The sequence below is a fragment of the Malus sylvestris genome, chromosome 5, assembly GCF_916048215.2.
Source record: "Malus sylvestris chromosome 5, drMalSylv7.2, whole genome shotgun sequence".
NCBI classification, from domain to species: Eukaryota; Viridiplantae; Streptophyta; class Magnoliopsida; order Rosales; family Rosaceae; genus Malus; species Malus sylvestris.
The window spans coordinates 37,390,443-37,410,669 of record NC_062264.1 but is presented as its reverse complement, the minus strand read 5'-3'; the positions used below and the strand labels follow the sequence as shown (position 1 = coordinate 37,410,669).

General features: G+C 37.8%; 5 protein-coding genes across 15 annotated transcripts; 3 read left to right on the top strand and 2 right to left on the bottom strand.

Annotated features, from left to right (window-relative positions):
• Positions 1-622: 622 nt before the first annotated feature.
• On the bottom strand, positions 623-3,749 carry LOC126621935 (proteasome subunit alpha type-5-like). The gene is made up of 10 exons (XM_050290557.1): positions 3,606-3,749; positions 3,264-3,306; positions 3,067-3,148; positions 2,851-2,931; positions 2,251-2,364; positions 2,076-2,177; positions 1,635-1,693; positions 1,347-1,449; positions 1,030-1,095; positions 623-926 (listed from the first exon to the last, which is right to left on the bottom strand). The coding sequence occupies exons 2-10, from the start codon at positions 3,275-3,277 to the stop codon at positions 834-836; spliced, it is 714 nt and encodes a 237-aa protein (XP_050146514.1). The 5' UTR covers positions 3,278-3,306; positions 3,606-3,749; the 3' UTR covers positions 623-833.
• Positions 3,750-3,825: 76 nt separating this feature from the next.
• LOC126621936 (proteasome subunit alpha type-2-B) lies at positions 3,826-8,502 on the top strand. Its single transcript, XM_050290558.1, has 11 exons — positions 3,826-3,990; positions 4,077-4,153; positions 4,354-4,418; positions 4,884-4,930; positions 5,633-5,708; positions 5,866-5,933; positions 6,569-6,638; positions 7,147-7,232; positions 7,369-7,431; positions 7,575-7,640; positions 8,156-8,502. Exons 1-11 carry the CDS (start codon positions 3,950-3,952, stop codon positions 8,202-8,204), a joined length of 708 nt encoding a protein of 235 aa, XP_050146515.1. The 5' UTR covers positions 3,826-3,949; the 3' UTR covers positions 8,205-8,502.
• A 442-nt stretch (positions 8,503-8,944) lies between these two features.
• LOC126621062 (pentatricopeptide repeat-containing protein At2g35130-like) lies at positions 8,945-10,669 on the top strand. 6 transcript variants are annotated; one of them, XM_050289428.1, is made up of 5 exons: positions 8,952-9,043; positions 9,389-9,437; positions 9,544-9,645; positions 9,729-9,893; positions 10,047-10,669. In XM_050289428.1, the coding sequence occupies exons 3-5, from the start codon at positions 9,588-9,590 to the stop codon at positions 10,316-10,318; spliced, it is 495 nt and encodes a 164-aa protein (XP_050145385.1). In that variant the 5' UTR covers positions 8,952-9,043; positions 9,389-9,437; positions 9,544-9,587; the 3' UTR covers positions 10,319-10,669. The 6 variants fall into 6 exon arrangements, with proteins under 6 accessions (XP_050145383.1, XP_050145385.1, XP_050145384.1 ...); XM_050289429.1 differs by having other exon boundaries at positions 8,956-9,043; positions 9,778-9,893; XM_050289426.1 differs by lacking the exon at positions 9,389-9,437 and having other exon boundaries at positions 8,945-9,043; positions 9,492-9,645.
• Positions 10,670-12,004: 1,335 nt separating this feature from the next.
• Positions 12,005-14,367, top strand: LOC126622174 (glycine cleavage system H protein 2, mitochondrial-like). Its single transcript, XM_050290850.1, has 3 exons — positions 12,005-12,188; positions 13,069-13,328; positions 13,918-14,367. Exons 1-3 carry the CDS (start codon positions 12,110-12,112, stop codon positions 14,041-14,043), a joined length of 465 nt encoding a protein of 154 aa, XP_050146807.1. The 5' UTR covers positions 12,005-12,109; the 3' UTR covers positions 14,044-14,367.
• A 1,444-nt stretch (positions 14,368-15,811) lies between these two features.
• On the bottom strand, positions 15,812-19,229 carry LOC126622172 (F-box protein At2g26160-like). 6 transcript variants are annotated; one of them, XM_050290844.1, is made up of 4 exons: positions 18,886-19,229; positions 18,736-18,754; positions 18,612-18,646; positions 15,812-17,283 (listed from the first exon to the last, which is right to left on the bottom strand). In XM_050290844.1, exon 4 carries the CDS (start codon positions 17,133-17,135, stop codon positions 15,942-15,944), a length of 1,194 nt encoding a protein of 397 aa, XP_050146801.1. In that variant the 5' UTR covers positions 17,136-17,283; positions 18,612-18,646; positions 18,736-18,754; positions 18,886-19,229; the 3' UTR covers positions 15,812-15,941. The 6 variants fall into 6 exon arrangements, with proteins under 6 accessions (XP_050146801.1, XP_050146803.1, XP_050146805.1 ...); XM_050290846.1 differs by having other exon boundaries at positions 15,812-17,271; XM_050290848.1 differs by having other exon boundaries at positions 15,812-17,017.
• Between the last annotated feature and the right edge of the window lie 998 nt (positions 19,230-20,227).

Below are 20,227 nucleotides of genomic sequence, written 5' to 3'. Positions count from 1 at the left end.
GATTTAGGGAATGGTAAATGACAAACGTACACCTTTTTTCTTCTCGTGCACACCATGTTTATCTTTGGTCCTTGATTTTTCTTCGATTTATTCAATCCAAGGATTAAAAATAAACAGTGTGCAAGAGGACCAATTAACTTGATAATCCACAAGGTTATTTTCATCCAAAAGAACCAATTAACTTGATATATTTTGAAACGCCCGGCCGAGCGAGATCAACTTCTGAGCTCTATCTCTTGGTCGAGGGTAGGGATGGGCAAAGACCCATTGGTTATGGGTAATCGCGGTTACCCGCCCATTTAAATTAAACAGTCTTCGTAGCTCCAAATCTAATTACCCGAAGCTATGAAGTATTCGAGCGACTGTTGTTCTGTAAAAGAAACAGTCTTCATAGCTCCAAATCTAATTACCGCTCTGCAATCAAACACCGGTATAGAGCGTAAAAGCGGTCTAATAGCACGGTGCAATTCTACTCTGATCAGCAAATGTAGTATTCCAAGCACAGTTGAAACACAAACGGAAACCGACTTCAACATGCAAGTAAGATAAAAGGCATCACATTTCAACTGCTACCCTGCATTGACCACAGATTTGTGCACAAAACAAAATGACAGCCAAAAAGTTTCGAGTTCACATGAAATCCTTCATTAGAGCGCAGGAAGGCATCTGCTCATCAAAGTAAGATGGTAATATCCTTGGAATGTTTTAGGATTGCACTGCACTACCGAATGACTTTTACCGGTTAACCAGAAACAAATCCGAAATCCATTTCTTTAAACTTAGCAAAAACAGTAGTGACGAGAAACAAATTCGATTCAGAGAAACACGAGAACTTATAGGCGAGCAATGACGGCCTCCACCTCAGAGGGGGTGTACAGATGATATGTTGGAGAAACCTTTGCGATATCTACATTGTTGGGTGTCACCTGAAAACAGTACCATAGGTCGATCAGTGTAAATCCTATGCAAATTAGAACAACGCTCAAGTAAAGTACGCATACAAAACCTATATCTATTATAAAGCGTCACCTTTTCTTCCATAACTTGCTTAAGGATAGACAGAGCAATTGTCTCAGCTTCTTGAAGAGTCAAGTCCTGAAAACCATCAATACGTGAAAATATTAACCTATATAGTTGAAAAAGCATGAAGAAGAAGTTCCTCCATATCTTGTTTCTACCATAAAATAGTAAAAAAAAATGTTTTAAATGGCTTCGACCTAGAAGGTCAATCATGTGTAGAACCATTTCATACTCCTTACTGAGAAGGTTGACAGGTCGGTTGACCCGGTAAGAAATGTTTATAGAAATAAGAATACATCAGTTAAACTTAAAACAAGCAAAGATACCTTGTTGTATTGCTCTTGAAGAGAGCTGTCTGCTCCCTCCGAACCTGAACCAATAGCTTTTGCATTGCACTGCCAAAATGTGCCAGATGGATCGGTGTGGTACCTGCAGCGACAGGAAACAGACTTAATTCAGAGAAAAAAATGAGTACTTGAAAGAGAAGAGGATGTACGAAACAGAAGCAACGATTTGGGAGTTTTTTATTTTTCAGTTTTATAAAGCATCTTATCACCTATCAATGTTTATACATGTCGAATACTGCAAGACAAAGTAGATCAAGTATCACTTACAAGCTGGGCCCGTGCTCATCATGACCAGCAATTAGGAGAGATACCCCAAATGGTCGAGACTGCAAAAAAGAATATAAAGAGCCAAGCACATAGCAATGGTGTATTACATATCAATAAGAATACAGGAACAGTACAAAGGGAATGTTGTATAGTGCCAAAAGATACTTCACTAATATAAAAAATGATGCCAAGTATATCATGGTTTATCTCTTTCTCAAAGGTAAACAGGTATCTTAAAAAACTCTAGACTTTCATCCTGAAGTGCTTGATCATAAATTGCTATAAAATGAACACAAAAGTTCAATAAACTTTAACGAAGATGAGTATAATATTATATTACCATTTCCCAAAGTAAGCAAACTTAATTATTTGACTAAAGATTAAAAACATGAAATTTCATATAAAATTTTCATATAAACTAAGAAATGAAATGGCTATTACCATGGACTCTTCATCACCTTCACCAAATCGTAGGGCAAGGTCACAAAGAGCTTGTGTTGTAGACTCCACAGTCATTGGCTCACCATAGGAGAACCTATGATTCTGCAAAAACTGGAAGTTAGTAAACCAGTAAAAAGGTTAGGAGATCAATGTGTGTAACCACCAAGAAAATTACCTGAGTTTCAACTCGTGCATGTTCAACAAGTGTACGAGCATCAGCAATCAGTCCACTCATGGCACATCCTATATGGTCATCAATTTCCATAATTTTCTCCACACTGCTGGGTTCCTGAATGCAAACAGTATAGAGTAGCATTCATCATTGAAACTGCGAATCTCTAGAGTTTGAAAAATGAACAACTATATCCATGAAAAACGAGGAGAGAGAGAGAGAGAGAGGACAAAGGAAACATTTTGGAAGACAAAAGTTGATCCACCCAATACAATTTTAAGATGAGATATCATATAAACCTTTCAGAGGCTTTACTGCTCCTAATGTAAGCATGTTTCTTAAACGACAAGATACTGACAATTTGCAAACACCAGACACAAAAAGTACCAAGTGTTGAAGGACAAAGGATCTATAACAAGTCAACTTCCAAAAAATCAAGAGATGCTATTACATACATTTGAAACAACCTCATAGGAATTTAATTTTGTTTGAGAAGATATGGTCTAGCAGCTTTGGTTTGAAATATAGCCATAAAAACTATTAACAACAAAAAGTAAAAATTGGTAAGTACATAGAAGTCATATAAAGAGAGAGTTTACAGACCAGCAAAGGCGAAGTGATGCGCTTCTCCACAGCAAGCACAACACCTTCTTTCGTCTTTAGCCCAATTGCAGTCGAACCCAACTGTATGTAATACATCAAAACCAATAACTTTATAACACCAACTACTCGAAATCCTACCTTTTATTTATAAATACAGCTAAAACTTATTAAGATTTTTTAATTTGTTCGAAGGCAAGGATTAATAAGGTTAAGTACCTTGATGGCCTCGATGGCATACTCAACCTGAAACAACCTGCCTTCGGGGGAGAAAGTGTTTACTCCTCTGTCATACTCAGTCCTTCACAACACGCACAAACCCCACAATCAAATCAATAAGAAAATAAGTATATACATATTATACATAATTCGAGATAAATAATTCACTTCAAAAAATCCTCAAAAATGCAATTCACCTTGTGAGAAACATTTTGGTCTGATTGGAACTTTGAGATTGATCTGAATCAGCAGTAATAAAACACAAAATTTCTATCAGAGATTACATACAGATCCATCCCTAGCTCGGTAAACCAGCAAAAGGGGTTTTACCCAACTACATTCTATGCTAAATATGATCGGGATTACAGTGGTAAAATTTTGAAATTTCCCGGAACCCAAACAGAAAATAGTGAGAAATCGCGAGAAATCAAAAGCTCAGTTCTTTATCCACTCTCACTCGCCATTCAGTAGAATCACAGAGACCTACACCACCATATGTGCCTGTAGAGAGAGAAAGAGAGAGAGAGAGAGAGAGTTACCGAATTAGTACGCGATTTGCTTCAATGCGATGAGTGCTGCTTCTGCAGAGAGGGATGGTCTGATTTATGATATGCTTTCGTGATGGAGAAGAAGGGTTTTTCCTCTTCCTTCGTCTTCTAAAGAAAACCAAAAAATAAAAGAAAGTTAAAAAAAAAACTCTAAACAGGCTCGGGTCGGGTCACATGTTTGGGCCACAAAGCCCAATCAAAACCTTCTTCTCCAACAAGTAAAGCTCCAGTTTTAGACCCCCTTCCATTCTTTCTGCCAAAACCACCCCAAATCTCTCTCTCCGATTCTCAGAAGAAAAAAAGAAAAGCTTCAGTCTTTCTCTCTCTAGAAAACAATGGGAGACAGCCAGTACTCATTTTCTCTCACCACTTTCAGGTATCTCTCTCTCTTTCTCTCTCTCTCTCTGGAAATTTAGTTGGGTTTTTGTATTTTCTGATTTATTTGCGGTGTATGGTGAGCAGTCCTTCAGGGAAGCTAGTGCAGATCGAGCACGCTTTGACGGCAGTCGGGTCGGGCCAAACCTCTCTCGGGATCAAGGGTAATAATGCACTCAGTACTTACAATCCATTCGGTTTGCTGAATCTCCTTATTGAAATATTAGTAGAATCTGGATGAAAAGATGCATTCTTTATTTGGGTATCAATTTTTTTGATGGCTCAAAAGTATTATCTGGTATTTAGTTGAATAGAAATTTTAAAAGTTGGGTTGTTTAATTGTGTGTTTACCTGGTTACTGCAGCTGCTAATGGAGTTGTTATTGCAACCGAGAAGAAGCTACCTTCAATCTTGGTTGATGAAGCATCCGTAAGTCACTCGTGGTTACTCTTTATGTTTTCCATTTAAAGTTTCAATCATTTTAAACAATCTTATTTTAATATTCATTATATTTGTTTATGTTAGTTACATTGCTTAGTGTTTGTAGTGAGTGACTCATATGGTGATTATAAGTTTGTATCACTTTTAGCATTGCGTAACTTATGGAACCCCGAGCGTGCGTTGTATAATATCTATGTCCTCGAACAACATTTTGTTTTCATAGGGTTGTTTCTCTTGTGTATGGTATGATCGGCATAGTTAATTTTCCCCTTTCCTGGTCTGAACAGTTTTTATTTTATTTTATTTTTTTCTTTCCTTTCTCTAGAGCTCTCTTTTACAATAAACTGTCATTACTGTGATGCATTGTAAATTGCTCTACTTTCTTAGTTTCAGAGTCACACAAGTTTTCTCTCCTAAGATGGTCGTTTCTAATGATGTGTCTTCTTTGGCCAGGTTCAAAAAATACAGAGTTTGACACCCAATATTGGACTTGTTTACAGGTTTGCTTTCTGGCTGATTCCTGTCACGAGGCTTGCTTTTTCTTAGTACTGAGTTCCTTCATAAAGAAGATGTTGCATCTAATACTTAGTGTAAGGATAATTAATGATGCTTTGTTTTGTGGACTTTCTAGTCGTTGGTCCTTGCTCTTCTTGTAAAGTTCTATAACCTTGGGCCCCTAAACATGGTTTACAAGGTCATGTGTATTAGAGACTTGGGTATAATATCATATAGCTAGCATTAGAAAGCTCAGCCTAGAGGAATATCGAGTTACCTACAATTTCAAGAGACAGTATTACTCTAGTGATGAATTCGATACCTTTGAGTTTAGAGAAACTTGATCAGCTTTCTACTGTGATATATAGATTTTAAAGGACCATATTATTGATATCAGCTTTCTACTGTTATATATAGATTTTAAAGGACCATATTATTGATGTGAGGATGGGTCATGTGTTGGATGTGCAATACTGTGTGATAAGTGCGAGTTTAACTGAAGAAATGTAGAAGACACTGCATTCATGAACTTGCATTGAGAGAATACAATTCTGGCTTCTGAATGATCACGTTTGGATAGACACGAGACCCTTACTTTTGTCTTTTGACAACAGTTCCAGTGTCCTAATGTTTTGTGTCTTTGTTGAATCTATTATTTATCTTCATTCAGTCTATAGGTATTCTTACCATTACTTTCTCTCCTGCAGCGGTATGGGTCCTGATTTTCGAGTCTTGGTCCGAAAAAGCAGGAAGCAGGCAGAACAATATCACAGATTATATAAGGTATTGAGTTTTTCTCCTCTCCTATTTGATTAGTTATTTTTAATATGTGATGTGACAAATGGTCATCATTCCCTTGTCAAGTTCTTGCGAACTATAATAATAAGTGCTCTTGTATATTGCAAAGGTTATAACTTGTGTAAAACTATCATGTTTCTAGGAACCTATCCCTGTTACTCAACTTGTGAGGGAAACTGCGGCTGTTATGCAGGAGTTCACACAATCTGGGTAATTATCACACACTATATATCTATATAAATTGTGGTTTATTTTTTGATACACAAGGCCTAGGCCCATTTTTCGTCACATTGAGAAATCTTTTCGTCATATCTGTGACCAATGGTCTCTAGATGATGTTAGCTTTTTAATGTCACCCATGGTAAACACTTTGTAGTCAAGTTTTACAGGTGTAAGGTGCTCTTTGAATGGGAGGTTTTTTCTCGAACATTTGGACCCACAATAATTTTGTGATGGCTCATGGGTTCAAGTGTGGAAGAAGTAACCTTGTTCAAGCATTGAGCACCGAGTACCTTAGTATGTCTTGTACGATATTGGATCCTTTTCCAAAATCTTTAGTGTTTGGACTTATAACTAAAACACTTGCATTCGGTCACTACAAAATTGCAAGTCTTGGGCAACGGTATAAGATATTGCTTGTGTGTGTGAGAGTGAGACGAGAGAATATAAAAGGTGATAAATTATGAGAAGTATAACTTTTGAAAGTTCATAAGGGTTCCTGCTTGTGAGATTTATTATTTAAGGCAATTGCAGCTGAGTTTGAGTAGTTGAACTTGAAGATGAGTAACTAAAGGATATTCATATTATGAAATTTACTGAAATATTTTTCGTTCCTTCTTTTGTAGTGGTGTAAGGCCATTTGGAGTATCTCTTCTGGTTGCCGGGTTTGATGACAGTGGTCCCCAACTATACCAGGTATTTTCATTTTCCAATGTGTTATTTTCTTGTTAACTTTTTCGCTATTTGTTGTTTCTGGTTGCAAATTACAATGCCATCTATGGAAAGTACATCTCAATTTAAAGTTGAAAGAGTTTGGAACAAATTCTTGTAACATATTTGGTTGGGTTGCTGCTGCCCAATATTTAGCTTTGTTAGTTTGTTAAACAAATTTATTTGCAGGCGTAGAAATATCTAATATGTGGAATGTGTTGCTTTTAACAAAAATTAGGTTGTTAAATTGACCATTAGTAATCTTGCTTGAGCTGATTTAGTCATTTCAACCTCTTCATGCAATGGGTTGTACTTCTGTGTGCTTTTAGTTTTCTTGAATCTTAACTCTATTTTGGATGGGCGGAGAGGAGAAACTCCTGTCAGGAATAGTAGTGTAATGAAAATTATATATTGTCCTATGTTGACAGTTATATGATTGCTAATTCTGCTAATTCTACTACTATTGATATGGTTAATTTATATTTCTCTGTAGGTTGATCCTTCCGGTTCATATTTCTCATGGAAAGCCTCTGCAATGGGGAAGAATGTCTCAAATGCAAAAACTTTTCTTGAGAAGAGGTACTCAGACGTGTTTTTCTGTTTTCTGGTTGAATAGTCAGACATGGTTTATGCTGGATAAAATTAAAATTTCGGCCTCAATTTCTTTATAGTCCTCAAATGTGAAGTGTGTTTCTTTATTATTCTTTTCTAATAGGTATACTGAAGATATGGAGCTTGATGATGCTGTGCACACGGCTATTTTGACTTTGAAGGAAGGGTATATAACATAACCATTAACTTCCAGAATTTATGTTTTTATTTTTTCTTTTATAAATACGCAATGCTTAGGAGCCACAGAAAGTGGAAGAAACTTTGTTTTATCTGTCAGCGGTATAAGTAGTTGCTTCATATTTGATGCAGATTTGAAGGACAAATCTCAGGAAAAAACATTGAGATTGGGATTATTGGCACAGACAAAAAGTTCAGGTTAAGCTCCATCTTTACTTCCTGCCGAGGCATCTTTGCTCTTAAGTCAATTTACTAAATATAGTTTTGATTGCAGAAAATACTTTAGCGAGATATAGGATGCATGTTAGTTAACATACACGTGGCATGCAAAATCCAATGAAAAATAAAAGTATTATGTCAACGCATTAAAGAAGAGAACCCTTCACCTCCCCCTATCCTTATTTAGGTCCAAGGAGCCAACTTACTCAACTTTAAAGTAGCCAAGTGCTAAAGGATTAGCTTTGATTTCACAAAGTTGAAATTATTTCCAACTGCTATAAAAGAAGGGGTAACTGCATCTGGACTGTGTTTAGAAGCAAAACCTTTGTTTTTAATGTACTTGGTATAGACACCGAAGAGATGAACACATTAGGTGTATGCCAAGCCCGTGACACCGCACTAGTGTCCTTTAATCATAATTGGTACTTAAAAACGATTGCTCATTGCCCATCGGAGCGTATTTCTAATTAATTTTTATGCTCACCTTGTTGCAGAGTGCTGACCCCAGCAGAGATTGAAGATTATTTGGCTGAGGTTGAGTAGTGTGGCTGTTGCAGCGGAAAATTCGAAAAAAAAAACTTTTAAAAGTCCAATTTATGTTGCAAGATGGTTGCGTATTAAGCAAGAACGATTTGGTATATGATTGTGCTGTGAATCTTTAGGAACCGAGTCGCAGACTTCTTGAGCTCAAGCAGCATTGTATTGCCATTATTTGTAGCCTTAAGCCTTACAATTCCTGAGCTCATTGTGAACAGCTTTGAAATGCGTTAACACATTTACTTTGGCCCCAAAATTTGTACAATGCTTATCAACTCTCCATTGAATTTAAAGTGGAACTTAATCTGTTGTTGCCATCCTTAATTTTCAAAATGTTACGGGCCGTTTGATAACATTTTCGTTTTCAAAACCGTACTTGCTATTCCCATTAGCTCATAGCCGAGAACGAATTTACTTCACATTCGCATACATTCCCAAATACTCCAACCAACCTCCGTATTATTTTCTATTTGAACTTGACGTCTCTTCTACCACGAAAATAAGCACTGCTACACTAAGAACTAGTTGGTCAGCGATCCCAAAACGACACTTTCTGTTTAAGAATGGCATATCTTTAACCTAGCACAAGATGAATTAAACATGGTTTTATTCAAACGTTAGCAAAAGAGTAAAATTTGGATTAAAGCTAGGCAGGTAAGTAAGAACAAGAGAGAGAAAAGAAAGATAAGATGTTGTATTGTCCTTTATATATATAAGGTGTGAAATATTTTGAAAATTCACATGTTTTGTCCTCACCCTTCCTGCATGCCATCAAACACTTATCTTCTTCTCACAGAATACCAGACTGGAAGCTCCTCCTCCTCCTCCAATTTCCAAGCGTTCATGTGTGCTCCTTCTCCCTTCACTCACTCTCTGATTCCCGGCTTCTGAATGCGTACTCAAAAGCGTACTGTTTCTGTATCATTGGTTTCTAAACGGGATTATGCGAAAACTAATCAATACTAGCATAAAATTTCAAGCTTGACTCGACTGCTTCACAGTATCGAGGAGGGTGCATTGTTTTGTGTTTACTATTTCCTTGATTCTCTCTTTCTTATTTGTTTCAAGACTCATGGCTTTCACAACTTCTGACATTAAATTTTGCTTTCGGAGCTTTACTGCTTCAAATTCTATTTAATTGCCTTTTCCTTTCTGTTCACATATGGCCAATTTGATTGGCCTTACTGCAGTTTTCGTCACTCTGTCATGACTCATGGGCAATTTTTCCCTAACATCATGGTAAAGATTTCCACCCCTTTATAACTTGTTTGCTCAATACTTTCTGAGGTATAGTTGCATTAACAGAAATATGCACGTATACGGCTTTGGTAAATGCATTTGGTAGGAAAGGACTTTGTGACAACGCGGAAGAAATTTTTTAGCAGATGCATGAAGCAGGGCATGAGCCTGATGTGTACGTGTATAATGCCCTTATGGAAGCTTACAGGTTATGATCTGATTAAATTTTGTAGTTTAGTTAGAGCAGTTTGATCAAGTAACTGTTCAAAACTTTCATTGCACGATAAGCAGCAGTATACACCCCAACTTCTATAAGATGTTGCTCCCTACAGTCGTGCAGGGTTTCCTTAGGGAGCTGCAGAAATTTTCTCCCTCATGCAGCGCATGGGTGTGAACCTGATAGAGCTTCGTATTATATCATGGTAGATGCATATGGAAGAGCTGGTCTTCATGAAGGTAAACAATAACAATTAGACCTCATACTTTTCACTCATTTGCTTGAAATAATTTGATCTTTACTCATTTCACATGACGATGAAATGACATTGATTCAAGGCAAAATTGTGTTCGTGATTGAAACTATAACGAATGAGTCTGTTCTCATATCAGATGCACAAGCTACGTTTGAAGAGATGAAGCGACTAGGAATAACCCCGACAGAGAAATCCCATATGCTACTTTTATCCGCCTACTCCAAAGCTGGCAACGTAGCTAATTGTGAGGACATTGTTAACCAGATGCAACTGTCCGGGCTGGAGCTAGACACTTTCGTCATCAACAGCAAATTAAATCTGTATGGCCGGTTGGGTCAGCTAGAAAAGATGGAGGAAGTTATGACAGCAATGGAAAAAGGACCTTCTGCAGCTGATATCAGTACATAAAAAATCTTGATTAACATATACGGAAGGGCAGGATTTTTCGACAAGATGGAAGAGCTCTTTCAGTCGCTTCCACTCAAAAACTTGAAATCTGATGGTGTGACATGGACTTCGCGGCTTGGAGCATACTCGAGAAAGAAACCATACACAAGGTGCTTGGAAATTTTCGAAGAAATGATTGATGCCGGTTGCTACCCGGATGTCGAAACTGCTGTGCGTGTTCAAGCGACGATCAAACTGAGCAGGTTAGTACTGTTATTAGAACTATGCACAAGGATGTCAGGACTGTTTTACCTATTTGATGGATGGATTTTGTAAACACTGATAACAAAGTAATACATTTTCTCATCCTAACTATCCATCTCTTCATCAAAAATCATTCGCTGTTAAGGTATGCTCATGGCTAAAATGCTCAAGCTCCATATCTCTCTATGTGACTAGAGACTGCAAGAAAGAAGCTAACATGCACGAATAACTGTCATGTTGTTAAATTGTTAGTTCGATCACTCAACCATCTTGGAAGTCTATTATTCCGTCCTCCTCTTACAATTATGTTCAGTTCACACGAGAAGATTTAAAAAAGACGCTAAGTGCTAGTTGGGCAACGGGTAGGGGCCTAGCCTAGGTGTCATAGATTATAAACTATTAGAACACATTGAAAATATAGAAAACAAGCATATAATGAGTGTTCATCCAAGTATTTAAGAAGTCTCTTACAATTTATTGAAAAAATAAAATGCAATATAAAAGTTATCTAATTTCTGATTAAGTGAGAGTCGCTACCCAGGTGGGTGCCTAGGCAGATCTAGGTGTCCTTATTTAATTTTCAAACACCTAAGAATTAATAGGGTCAGTGACCATTCACTTAATGCCTAAGCTGGCGGCGCTTAGCAAGAATTTTTAGAATAACACCTAAAGGTAGCAAGAATTTCACAAAAATGAGTAATCGATCGAATTAACAATCTAACATAATACATACTTAATAGAAAAATTATGACCTAATTTGACCATAATAATAAAAGGAAAACGATTTTCGCACTCCGCATTAGTCATAACAAGCGAGGAAAGTGAACAAAAAGTTTGGTCAGATTGTGGATTCACATGTAAATTTCCACAACAGAAACAAGTGCTCGTATGTCATATCATTGGAGCCTTCTAAAACCAATGCGAAGAGAAAAACAAAAAAGTCCTATTTTTAAAAATAAAATTGTAATAAATTAATTTTCTATTGTGTTAAAAAACCCATGGTCTTACAAAATTTCCATGCAACCATGGACCCTGTGACATACAAACTAAAATTAATTAATTAATTAATAATCCGAGACTATCACTCTGCCACAACGACACTCACCAACTTCAACCTTATTAGGTTTGTTGATGAATTGACCCACCACCTCGTATCTCCATTTACTTTTCTTTTTTCCGAAAATATTTTCTCAATATATTATTAGAAAAATTAATGAAAATTTTGAGTTTTAACGATAACGACATAATAAAATGTAAAATAAATAGTACCATGATTGATTTTTTAGTGTAAAAATATAATTTTTCGTTAAAATAAACAGTACCGAAAGTTTTCTATTAAAGTTTCCTTTGCATGTATTTCTATTTTTTTAATTTAATTCCAAATGTACCATATACTATAACAAAATAAAAAAATAATAATAATAATTAGGGACAGAGGAAGCAAATTAAAAAGCACACCTACCAACCCCACTATATAAAAATGGAGTGAAGTTTTTATATTTAAAGAGAGACAAAGCGGTAGTGTTTGTTTTGTGTTGGATTTCACAAATGGCTTCAAGGTTGGTGTGGGCTTCGAGGGCGGCTTCCTACCTCAGAATCCAAACCACCCTCAGAGGATTTGCTTCTGGTAAGCAAACAAAAAACCCACAAAATTTCCACTTCTATTGGATCATTTTTTTCATTCTTTCTGATTTGCTTTATTGTTTCTGCAATGATCTTTGTGAAAGATGAATGCTTTTGAACATGGGTTGCTTGTATTTTCTTGGTTAATACTGGGATTATTGAGAATTTGGTATTTTGTAACATGGGTTTGTTTGTTGGGGAAGATATGGATCTCCGTTATGTGTTTGTTGAAATGCCTGATCCATCATGTTGCTATAAAAGATCTGATTTTTACTGATGGGTTGTGTGTGTGTTTCGGCAAATGGTTTGATTTGGTGTAGGTTTTGGATTTAATCTTCAAGACGTTAATGGGTTTTTGCGTTTTTTTGCATCTGTTGATGTCAGTGTGATGTGTGTAATGATCTGTCCATTATGTTTCAACAGTTGTTTTTGTTTGATTGGAATTGGCTTCAGTTGCGAAGTACTGTGGAATTGTGAATGGTGTTTGACAGATACATATTCGGGACTTCATTTCGTTTGTTGGAATTACAAGTTCGTGTCTAGATAAAAGTATCCGTTGTTTATTATGAATGAGCAAAATGTTTACTTAGGAGGTAATGGATCTCTGTTTCCGTCTCTCGTAGCAATTTTGCCTATAAAAACCAATTAAAACATTCTCAGAGTTGGTTTCATGACAACAACAAAAAAAAAAAAACAGTATTTTCATTCTGTTTTTCCCCGACGATATTATCTGATGAGGTATCCTGTTCTGCATCAAAGCTCAGAAAGAAGTTGTTATTATTATGTTGATAGATCGAATTATTTAGATTCCTGTTTGGATTGTGGATGGTAAATTTTCCGTAGTTTTGTGGTGGTTTCAGATTTTACTTTTCTGTTTTCTACAGTTGTGAAAGATTTCAAGTACGCCGATTCTCATGAGTGGGTGAAAGTTGATGGAAACTCCGCAACTGTTGGAATAACTGATCATGCGCAAGATCACTTAGGTGATGTTGTGTATGTTGAGTTGCCAGAAGCGGGGGCTGCTGTGAAGCAGGGCGAAGGCTTTGGAGCAGTCGAAAGTGTCAAGGCAACCAGTGATGTTTACTCTCCTGTGTCGGGAAAAGTGACTGAAGTCAATGAAGAGCTTAGCAAGTCCCCTGGTTTGGTAGGTTCCCATATCCTATGTTATTTCTCTACCATTGGTATAATAATTGCATAAAAACTGACTACCAGGTTTCAGTCATGAGCTTTTCACTACTTCTGTCATCGTTATTGTTATTAGTATTTTACCACTTGTAATTCGGGTAAATTCTTATATCTGAAGTGAGACATGATTCAAAATTAACATCACAAATGTTGTTGATGCCCCATCTTTTGTTGAGAAGTCAAGAAACAAAAGACATCCTGCTAAATTTCCTGAAAGATTGAACAAACTTAGTTCTAAATGATTAATCGGTTTTAAGCTAACCCACTTCGCAATGTTTGACACAATCAAGGCTTGGATAAACAGTTGAAGACACTTGCATTCTATTAGGTTTGTTTGGATTAAAGTAAAGTTAGTGGTCTTGTGAGAAATTTTTAACTCTCCTTAAGTTTTTTTCCAAACTATCAAAAGTTTTCAGCTTTGAAAATTCCCTTAAACTGCTGGGGTTATGCATGTGGTACGAGCATTGCATCATTACAGACACATCAGCAAAGATTCCTCACCATTCACCCTTCATGGTCGTAACGTTTGATTCATTTTTCTGAACTAGGTCAACTCAAGCCCGTATGGGGATGGGTGGATAATGAAAGTCGAGATAAGCGATAGTGGTGAACTGAATAAATTGTTGGACGCAGAAAAGTACACCAAGTTTTGTGAAGAAGAAGATGCACATTGATTGATCCTGGCCAATGGCAGCAGCAGGCGGTTCACCCGGATGAATTGCTTCTGCACAAAATGTAACGGGAGTAGTCAAAACTGCAAATTTACCTCTCTACTTTTATGCTGTGTTTTTACTTCGCTTTTCTTCCGCATGAGTAATCAATTTTAGAGGGATTGTTGTTTCAATCTGGATAATGAATGATAAGTTTTGTCGTTCTTTTATTCGGTCTGCCCTTCGATGTTGTTGCAGATCTGGAATTTTGTTAAATGTTCTTTACTGACAATGAAGTGCCACAAATTGAAGACAAATAATTTCAAACATACTGTTTTTGGAAGCCAATTGCAATTTGTTTGATGAATTTGAGTCACATATTTTCACACAATGGTGGGCAAGATCCAGATCAATGATGGTATGTTCGCCTTTGGACGATCGATGCAGTGCTGGTGCGTTTCCGTTCTTCTGTTTTCCAAGTTGAAGGCACCCATGTGAAGAGGCCCTTGAGGTTCTTCATCAAGATGACCTGTCCGGCCATCAGCGACGAAGTATATGCAATTCGGCTGACATCCAGGGAAGTCCAAAGCAGACACACGCATGGATGCAGTGTAATCCAAAAACAAAGCATCATTTCCAATACTCTCAATCTCCTCCACTTGTTCGGGTCTATCCCCGCAAGCACATTCCACCCTATAAACCTTGAAGCTCTGAGTCATCTTACCAAACCAAAAATCAAACACATCAAGCTTCCGGATGAGCAGTAGATCCCCACTGGACGATTCGACAAGGGTTGCTCCTCCTTGTGGAGCATGTTTAACAACTAGGATTATATCGGGTTTAGCAGTCGAGCCACTGCTGGTGTTCATCGAAAAAACCAGACCGTCATAACTAACGACCAGAAACCGGCCTTCATAGTAAATTAAATCGCAAAATCCGATCAGTGTATGTATGACTATGTGACTCCAACCGCCATCCCCCGACTTCAAATGGGCTATTTTGTGTCCAGCATGATCATAGAGTACCAGAACTTCATAATCATTTGGAAACTAATACAAGTTTGTTAATGTAGTAATCACAGGAAAAAGTTTCCGCCTGCGGTGGGACTACCGTGACTGGTGGAAGGCGAATGGTACGTCCGGTGAAGGGGTTTAAGAGCGTTATTGCCAAATTGTCATCCGCACAAGCCAGCCAACCATGGGAAGAACCGCAACACCTCTTCTTGTACGGCACTTACAACTCAAAGTTGTAAGGCTTCCGTTACGTGACACCATACAAGCCACGCCTTTCGCAGCTGTTGTGTTTGGTAGGAATCATGAGCATAGGGAGCTGGTTGTGACGTGATTTGACGCGCTGCTGCTTGTGATGCAAAGCTACTGATTTCCAATGCTTGCAGACCACGCTAAACCGGATATGGTCGGAGATTGGTATCAACTTTTCTAGTATCGAATCCAGGTGGTGGTTCGGGAGCCATGCCCAGCCTAAATCCGAGGGCATTGGTGTATCTTCCAGAGTGATCAACATTGTTGAATTGTAATTCTCGTTGGTTACAAGGTGGAAATTCTCTCATTTCAGCAAAACCAATGTGAAAGGTTATGACTTTTTCTCCTTGTATGGTTCAACATGGCCAAATTCTTAATACAAAGGAGAGTCATTGCTAAAATTAATCGAAAAACGCCACCCTCCCGACTAGCATAACACACAAATTGCAAAGGTTTTGAAGCTCGAGGAGTAAAGTGTGTTTACTCTTGCAGCCGAGGTTCTGTGTTCGTATTTTCCTCCCCCAATATCGTTTTTATAAGGAAAAAAAACATAACTATTAACATAAGCTTACAATTAGACTCACAAATGAAATATAGAGCTTCAAATTATTCTATCACATGGAAGAGCTTGAAGTTATTCTGTCATACAAAACATCGTTTTCACACCATGGTGGGCAAAATCCAAATAGATGGCGGCATGTTCTTCTGCGAACGGCTTAAGCAGTAGTAACGTGTTCCGAATCTTCTGTTTTCCAAATTGAAAACTGCCATGTCAAGAGATCCTTGAGCTTCCTCATAAGCCACACCCACCCGATCATCAATGCAGAAGTATATGGAATTCGGCTGACATCCTGGAAAGTCTGAAGCAGAGACACATATGGACTGGTTGTCACCCATGAAAAAAGCATCATCTCCAATACTCTCAATCTCCTCGATCCATTCGGGTCCAGTTCTACCCCCGGAAGCACTGAACAGCTTGAAAACCTTGAAGCTAAAGTTTTCAATGAAACACTCGCTGTAATTCAAACTTTGGAACTTCCTAACCAGCAAAAGATCTCCCTGGGACGATTCCACAAGGTAAGCTTTGTCATCAATACTTGGAACTATTGGTAAAACCATACTTACATGAGGCTTATGAGTTGAGTCATTGCCAATGTTAATCGAAAAAACTCCACCCTCCCGACTAGCAGCAAGAAACTGGCCTCTATAGTATAGTACATCATCGAATCCTATTATTTGATGCAGACCATAAAAATATCTGATTGTTTGATCTATGTGAGTCCAAGCATTGTCCCCTGACTTGATATGAGCTATTCTGGTTCCATTACAATCGAAAAGTGCCACAACCTCGTAATCATTTGGACACAAAGAAGGGTCTGCAGACAATACAACCTTCTTAATGTAGTGATCTCTTCTATAAGCATGTTTTCGTATGTCCTGGGGGACTTTGGTTACTGGTGGAAGGAGAATGGTACGTTTGATAAAAGGGTTGAAGAGATTTACCCCGAAATTGTCATTCACACAAGCCAACCAACCGTGGGAAGAACCGCAGCACCTGTTGTTGTAAGGCACATACAACTCAAAGCCACAATTCTTACCATGCATGACACTATACAAGCCACGCCTATCATTGATGTTGTCTTTGCTGGGAATAATCAGCATTGGAAGCTGTTGTTGATGTGATTTGAGGCGCCGCTGCTTCTGAAGCAAAGCGACTGATTGCCAATGCTTACAAACTGCACCAAATCGGATATAGTCAGAGGTTGGTATCAACTTTTCTACAATCAAATGTAGAAGGTCGCTCGGGAGCCATGCCCAGCCTGAAACAAAAGTTGATGATATCGCGTCTTCCATAGTGCTCGATATAGCTTTTTGAGGCCTTAGCTGCACGGGGCTTGATTGTCAATTTATGATGAACCTGGAGATGGGTTTCTCTTAGGCCATGGATTCCTTATGCATGAACATTGTTGAATTGCCCTCCTGTTATCTTCTGGATATTCCCCTTTCAGGTAAAACCGATAAAAAAAAATATGAAATGCTCAAATTTGATTGGAATTGGCTCCAAAAGTAATAAGCAGGCGCAGGCATAAAACATACACAATTTTTGGCTAACACTGCATTAGGTTGGACAAAGGCATCATTTGCCTACCAAAGGTCCCCCAAGACAGGATGAGATCCAGTTTCTGTCATCATACAGAACAAGTGCCACTATGTTGTCTCGAATCAATATCCCGAAAGTTGGCACTTCTGTCGTTCTTCCCTATGGCTGGGAGGCCATGAATTACTATAACCATATAAGGTGTATAGATGGAAAAACTCTGGTTGTCCCAAGTCAGATTGTGAGCCAGTTAGGGCTTGTTTGGTACTCTACTTGAATCCAACTTTTTAAACTCAAAAACAATTTTTAAGTTTTAAGCCTTAAAAACTTGTTTGGTAGGACTATTTTCAAAAACTGAATTCAAGACTAACTAAAAAATATAGTCTATTATCTAAAAACATAAAAAATGAGTTTTTAGAGATTTTAAACTTAAACTCACTCATTTACTTTCTCTCCCTCCTCCCCCTCTCACTCCAAATCTATCTCTCTCTCTTTTCTTCTTTCTCTCTCTCTTTTTTTTTTTTACCTTTTTCGTCTCTTCTCAAATCCGCTCTCTTCGTTCTTTTGGTTCTTTCTCTCACTCTTTTTCCTCTCTATCTCGTCCGATCCTCTCTTCTTTCTCTTTCCTTCAATTATCACTTATTTTCTTTCCTCCTCTCTCATCTTTCTCCCTCTCCTACGACCCCTCTTTTTAAATCTCTTTGTCTATTTTAAGTCGTAAGATTTAAAATTTTTAAATCACAAACCAATCAAATTTTTAAGAAATATTTTGAGAAATGATAAAAAAATTTCAAATAGTATACCAAACAGACCCTTAAATTTTTGGATTTCCCGTTTACGCTTGATGTTCCTTATCTATCTACATCATTGTGATTAACAATTTTTTCTATGATTTTCCCAGAGATGGTCAAATGCTTTGAGCATATCTTAAAGCACTTCAATGGAGAAACTCCTCCAGATCGGAGGTACACTTCTGATACACTTGTCCAAAATGTATCAGTCTGACCTTTCACTTATACATATATGTATCTAAGTGGTACATTGGTTGTGTAATGAGGACCTATTTACTCCTTAAGTTAAAAAGCATAAATAAAACTAAACAAAATCAACCCCAAAAAACAACCAAATTCAACTTCATTATAAACTTAAACAAAACCAACTCCAAGGTGCAACCGAATTTAACTCCAATATAATAAAACTTAAAACAAAAATCTAAATCCACCAGAAATTACCTTGAGAGGGCTTCGGAAAACGACGGCGCTAAAACCTGAAAACAAAAACCCAAAAATCAGAAAAAGAAAAAGAAAATTTGCACAGAAAACCCATTTTGATATTCATATTTAATTATAATCTCACATCAGGTGGCATTTTCCAGCTGCAGAAAAAAAAGAAGAATAAATGAATTCCCACGAATGTAACTCTTAAAAATAAAATATATATATATATATATATAGAAAAACTTAATTCTACAATAAAACCCAAAAGCGAGCAACCAAAGTTTCTCACCTTACGCATAAATGTCTTCCAAAGCTGCATACAAAAGTTCCAAAAAAATAAAAACCTGAATCCCCTGAAATTCAAAAGAAAATGACGATCCAACGTACGGATGGCAGCCAAAAACAGACAAGAAGAGCCAACAATGATTGCAAAAATCAAAGATCGTGTCTCGCCGGAGATTATTTCGCGAAACGAAAAGGAAGAAATTGAGAGAAATCAGAGCGCACAACGACGGCCAAGGAAAACCCGGTTGAGGAAAGCAGAAAATGGAGAGCTGAAAGGTAAAGTGAAAGAGAAGAACGGAAGCAGAGAAACAAGGGACTCAGAACCCTTGGGATCAATGGGTAAAACCGGCAATTGACTGCACACAGAATGTGACATCCACATCGCGGATCTGTGAGCTTTATATATTTATATTTCTGTACGAGGCTTTTTGGAAACTCACTAGTTTCAGTTTTCATCGGAACTTTGAACTTAAGCAAGTTCGTGCATGAGCAATCTCTACTAGGAAGTTTTCATGTGAGTTCTCAGACGTGAATGAGGATTAAAGCAGATAATATCGTGTTACGATAAAATCCAACCTAAAGTGATGGGCCCGGCGGGATTTGTCACATAAGGGCAAAGCTAAGAAAACCCGATGGTATTACCGTCATTTCACTGCTCAACGTCCTTATTCCGACATTTTGCTGGTGGCATGCGCTTCTGTGAACGATCCCAGCAGTAATGCCTTGCCATGCTTTTGAATTCTGAGTCGAAGACACCCACCCATGTCATGAGGCCCTTTAGGTTTATGACAAGCAACATCAACACAATCAACGTTGTTCAACGAAGTCAGAATCAGAACGTTGGTCAGGAGACGTCATGTGGACTGCCAAGCGTAGCGTTCACGAAGAGAGTTCCATACAGATTGATCGAGAGCTTGTTTTGCCAATGAGGGTGGCCAAAACAGTGGGGCATGCACAGAACTATTGATCCAGGACATAACCATAGCGTCCTGTTGGATCCAAGCCTCAAAGGCAGGATTGATATTGTCGGTGATGTTGCCTTCATCATCGTTGAGGAAGGCTGGAGGACACGAAAGGGATGAGATTCCTGCTACGAAGCAAGGGAAGCATTTGCACCTGCCACAGTGGGTAATTGGTTCGATCGAGCTTGATGGTAAGGAAGTTTGACGCATTGGGTAGGATAGGATCTGGGGTAGAAGAGGATGAGCTGTTTGAGTGCTGAATTGGAACAGTATCAAATCAGTCGAATTGAAAGTGGCTGATGAATGCTGAAGCTCAACTCAGTTATCCTGAGTGAGTTGTACGTGTTTTATTTATAGGTATTACATACTGTTGAGAATCAATGT

Excerpts from the sequence above, each read along its gene's own strand:
- LOC126622172 (XM_050290844.1), bottom strand. The coding sequence starts at position 17,135 with ATGGAAGACGCGATATCATCAACTTTTGTTTCAGGCTGGGCATGGCTC.
- LOC126621936 (XM_050290558.1), top strand. The coding sequence starts at position 3,950 with ATGGGAGACAGCCAGTACTCATTTTCTCTCACCACTTTCAG. Across the intron at positions 3,991-4,076 it reads TTTTCTCTCACCACTTTCAG|TCCTTCAGGGAAGCTAGTGC; the intron begins GTATCTCTCTCT and ends TATGGTGAGCAG. Across the intron at positions 6,639-7,146 it reads GTGGTCCCCAACTATACCAG|GTTGATCCTTCCGGTTCATA; the intron begins GTATTTTCATTT and ends ATTTCTCTGTAG.
- LOC126621935 (XM_050290557.1), bottom strand. Across the intron at positions 1,694-2,075 it reads AAGGTGATGAAGAGTCCATG|TCTCGACCATTTGGGGTATC; the intron begins GTAATAGCCATT and ends TCTTTTTTGCAG. Across the intron at positions 927-1,029 it reads AGCAAGTTATGGAAGAAAAG|GTGACACCCAACAATGTAGA; the intron begins GTGACGCTTTAT and ends TACTGTTTTCAG.
- LOC126622174 (XM_050290850.1), top strand. The coding sequence starts at position 12,110 with ATGGCTTCAAGGTTGGTGTGGGCTTCGAGGGCGGCTTCCTACCTCAGA. Across the intron at positions 12,189-13,068 it reads CCTCAGAGGATTTGCTTCTG|TTGTGAAAGATTTCAAGTAC; the intron begins GTAAGCAAACAA and ends TGTTTTCTACAG. Across the intron at positions 13,329-13,917 it reads TTAGCAAGTCCCCTGGTTTG|GTCAACTCAAGCCCGTATGG; the intron begins GTAGGTTCCCAT and ends TTTCTGAACTAG.
- LOC126621062 (XM_050289426.1), top strand. The coding sequence starts at position 9,531 with ATGCATTTGGTAGGAAAGGACTTTGTGACAACGCGGAAGAAATTTTTT. Across the intron at positions 9,646-9,728 it reads GCCCTTATGGAAGCTTACAG|CAGTATACACCCCAACTTCT; the intron begins GTTATGATCTGA and ends CACGATAAGCAG. Across the intron at positions 9,894-10,046 it reads AAGAGCTGGTCTTCATGAAG|ATGCACAAGCTACGTTTGAA; the intron begins GTAAACAATAAC and ends TTCTCATATCAG.